The sequence below is a fragment of the Raphanus sativus genome, chromosome 9 (assembly GCF_000801105.2).
Source record: "Raphanus sativus cultivar WK10039 chromosome 9, ASM80110v3, whole genome shotgun sequence".
Lineage (NCBI taxonomy): Eukaryota > Viridiplantae > Streptophyta > Magnoliopsida > Brassicales > Brassicaceae > Raphanus > Raphanus sativus.
Genome location: NC_079519.1, coordinates 17,085,002 through 17,088,026, shown reverse-complemented (window position 1 = coordinate 17,088,026; position 3,025 = coordinate 17,085,002). Strand labels below are relative to the sequence as shown.

The 3,025-nt window shown below is 38.6% G+C and overlaps 1 protein-coding gene across 2 annotated transcripts; it reads left to right on the top strand.

The window, feature by feature from the left end:
• Nucleotides 1-478: 478 nt before the first annotated feature.
• Nucleotides 479-2,447, top strand: LOC108814475 (uncharacterized). 2 transcript variants are annotated; one of them, XM_056995475.1, is made up of 2 exons: nt 479-623; nt 1,365-2,447. In XM_056995475.1, the coding sequence occupies exon 2, from the start codon at nt 1,378-1,380 to the stop codon at nt 2,200-2,202; it is 825 nt and encodes a 274-aa protein (XP_056851455.1). In that variant the 5' UTR covers nt 479-623; nt 1,365-1,377; the 3' UTR covers nt 2,203-2,447. The 2 variants fall into 2 exon arrangements, with proteins under 2 accessions (XP_056851455.1, XP_018442560.2); XM_018587058.2 differs by having other exon boundaries at nt 508-623; nt 1,378-2,447.
• The last annotated feature ends 578 nt before the right edge of the window (nt 2,448-3,025 follow it).

Below are 3,025 nucleotides of genomic sequence, written 5' to 3'. Positions count from 1 at the left end.
ACTTGGGCTCAAATATTTACGGACTTCGCGGGTTTGGGCCGGACTGGGCCAGACCAACCCAAATTGACACTCCTATGTATGAAAAATATATAATAGTTTCATGTAACTTTTGCAATAGATTCTTCTCAGTTGGCGAAGCTAGTTTAGTAAAAAGAAGAATGGCCTATTTTGCATATCATCATGAATACATTTGACAGTTAAAAGAAAGTTTCAACACATTGGAGAGAAGCACATACCTCGGAATCAAAATACACGGGGGATAGTCTTCTAGTACACGGTGGTCGGAGTTAATATCCTATTTTGTCCGTATAACACACAGTCGTTTTGTTAGCTAACAGAGTCTTAATCGTCGAGTTTGTTTAAGTTAATGAGATGGAAAAAAAAAAACAACTCACATTTACATGGAAAAGAACATATATTGGGTGGGCATACGGGCCCAGAGCAAGAAGAAATGGGCCTCCAAGGCCTAGAAAAATGAGACCCTTATAAACAATGAAATCTCTCTCGGCGTCTGATTTAACACTGTCGCCTCCGTTGAGATCGCCGCTTAGGGCGTCTCCTCCGCTGTCCCTGTAAAGCGAAGTTCTCTTCTTCCGCCAGAATCTGTCGCTTCCGATTCTCCCGTACGCTCGTTCTCTCTTATATCTACTGAATCCGAAATGGTTTTAATTGTTGATATTTTTTTTTTTGTGTTAGGGTTATAGGAATTGTGCTTTAGTGTATTCTATATGTTTTTTGGCTTGATCGTGTTATACATTCAGAAGATCTCGAATGTTTCGTGCTTGGGTATATATTTGTACATTGATGACGCATACATACTGTTGTAATTGAAAAGATTTATCTTTCAGAAATGAAAAAACCATAATCACTTTGGCTTAGCTTGTAGCGTATATGGTTATGAATTCTTTTCGTTCAAAGGAAAACTAGTTAGTGGATATATATATGTTCTCTTATCACTGGTGTAGAGTTTGACCTCGGCGAAAGTTAGGATGGTGTGTGTAGGGAAAGGTGAGGATGTTTCATTTACAATTATTTAGAACATTGTTGAAAGACTTTATTTTTGATTCTGGACTGTAAAAGCATTCTTGCAATTTCTTTAAACATGTTATTCTCGTGGATTAGTTTCTGCTTGTTCTTGTACATTGTGAAGTATTACCTCCCTTAAGGTAGTTTTTGGATCAAAGATGTGAAACTATTAGGTTAAAAGGTCAGGTTGTGAGACCACTGCAGTATCTTTGAATCATGTCAGAAACATTGACTATGTAGATGTTATTTTGTTTAAGTGTTTTTGATTGCTTTGAAAGAGTTTTGCCAAGTGAATTCTCAATTCTATTTCTTGGTATTCTTTTATTTTATTTTTTTAGATTGTATTAGCAGATGGGGAGAGTTAATGCAGATGGAGTCCATTATCGCTCTGGAGAAGGCCCGCACGCTCTCAAGAATATTAAAAAGACTATTAGCAAAGAAAACCAAGAGAAGCGACATAGGAAGGCTCAGAGAGGAAATGCTTGGAAGGGTGTCACATGCCCTGTCTGTCTTGAGATCCCTCACAATTCGGTCGTCCTCCTTTGCTCATCTTACCACAAAGGTTGCCGTCCCTACATGTGTGCCACAGGGAACCGGTTCTCGAATTGTCTTGATCAGTACAAAAAGGCATATGCGAAAGATGTGAAAAGCAGCAATTCGCCAGAGCTTATGTGCCCGCTCTGTAGGGGTCAGGTGAAAGGTTGGACTGTTGTGAAAGATGCGCGGAAGTATCTGAACTCAAAGAAAAGGGCATGCATGAAAGACAACTGTTTGTTTTCTGGAAGCTATAGACAGCTCAAGAAACATGTTAAGGCAGTTCACCCGAGAGCTAAACCAAGAGCCATCGACCCTGTGATGGAGGAGAAATGGAAGAAGCTTGAAGTTGAGAGGGAGAGGAGCGATGTAATTAGCACAGTAATGTCGTCTACACCCGGAGCTATGGTTTTTGGAGACTATGTGATCGAGCCTTACAACGATGACTATGATGATGACCTTGAGTCTGATGATTCGATGGAAGGTGGTTTCTTCGATCTGGGATCGCTAGCATTTGACATGAGACGTCTTCAACCGCGTTCGGCGCCAGCCATCTCCAGTAGGGGACTTCGCAGTTATTTGATGAGCAACCGCCGACACCGAAGCAGAGATGGGAACAGAAGGCGGCAAACGCAAGATTGATGATTGAAAACCAGATGAGTTTGTGACTTCGCCACCAAGATAAAGCTTTGAGCTTTATAAAGCCTTCAAGAGAAGGAGCAAGTGGGAACATAACAACTGGTTTTTGAAGATAGAGAAGAGACGTTTCATATGCGTTCATTTCAAATGTCTCTAGTTTGTGTCTTCATCGCTTTCATTTTTTAAGAAACTTGGACAAAAAAATGGAAAATACATTAAAACGAGTTTGGAAGTTTTCTTTTTGGGTTTTTGCAAGCTTTAATTCTTCAAAGCCTTTAGTAAGGCTTCGCAGTTAAATTTTTTGGAAAGGTTTCAAAAGAATTTTCTTTGTTTTTTCGAAACATTTAACTCATTAAATTGCTGACAAAAAAAAAGATAGAGAGTAAAATATAATGTGTAATTCATAGAGTTTCTCCATTTTTTTCGCCATCGGTACTGTTGAATTTGCATTAGGTATAATATATGCAAGTAAAGATGACAAATTAATGACTTATTTAAAAGAGTTATTTATTGAAAGTTAATGTTGACAAGTACAAATAAACTGAAATTGACAAAAAAAAATACGTTGTTAGAAGACATCCCTAGACTATGAAAGTGATGTGGTAATGAAAAGATAAGGATCCATCACCTACTAAAATTGTCGACCAGATTTGGACCAAGATGAGACTGGAACAAATGCGACTTGAAGTCAGCCAGGTCGACCAAAAGCGGGTCGACCAGGTTGAGAACAATATTGAAAAGGAATATACATGATTCATTTTACATTTTTCAAGGTTTTAGTCTAACCTTGTGGAAACAGCTAAAGATGAGACAAGGTTTTTGATGC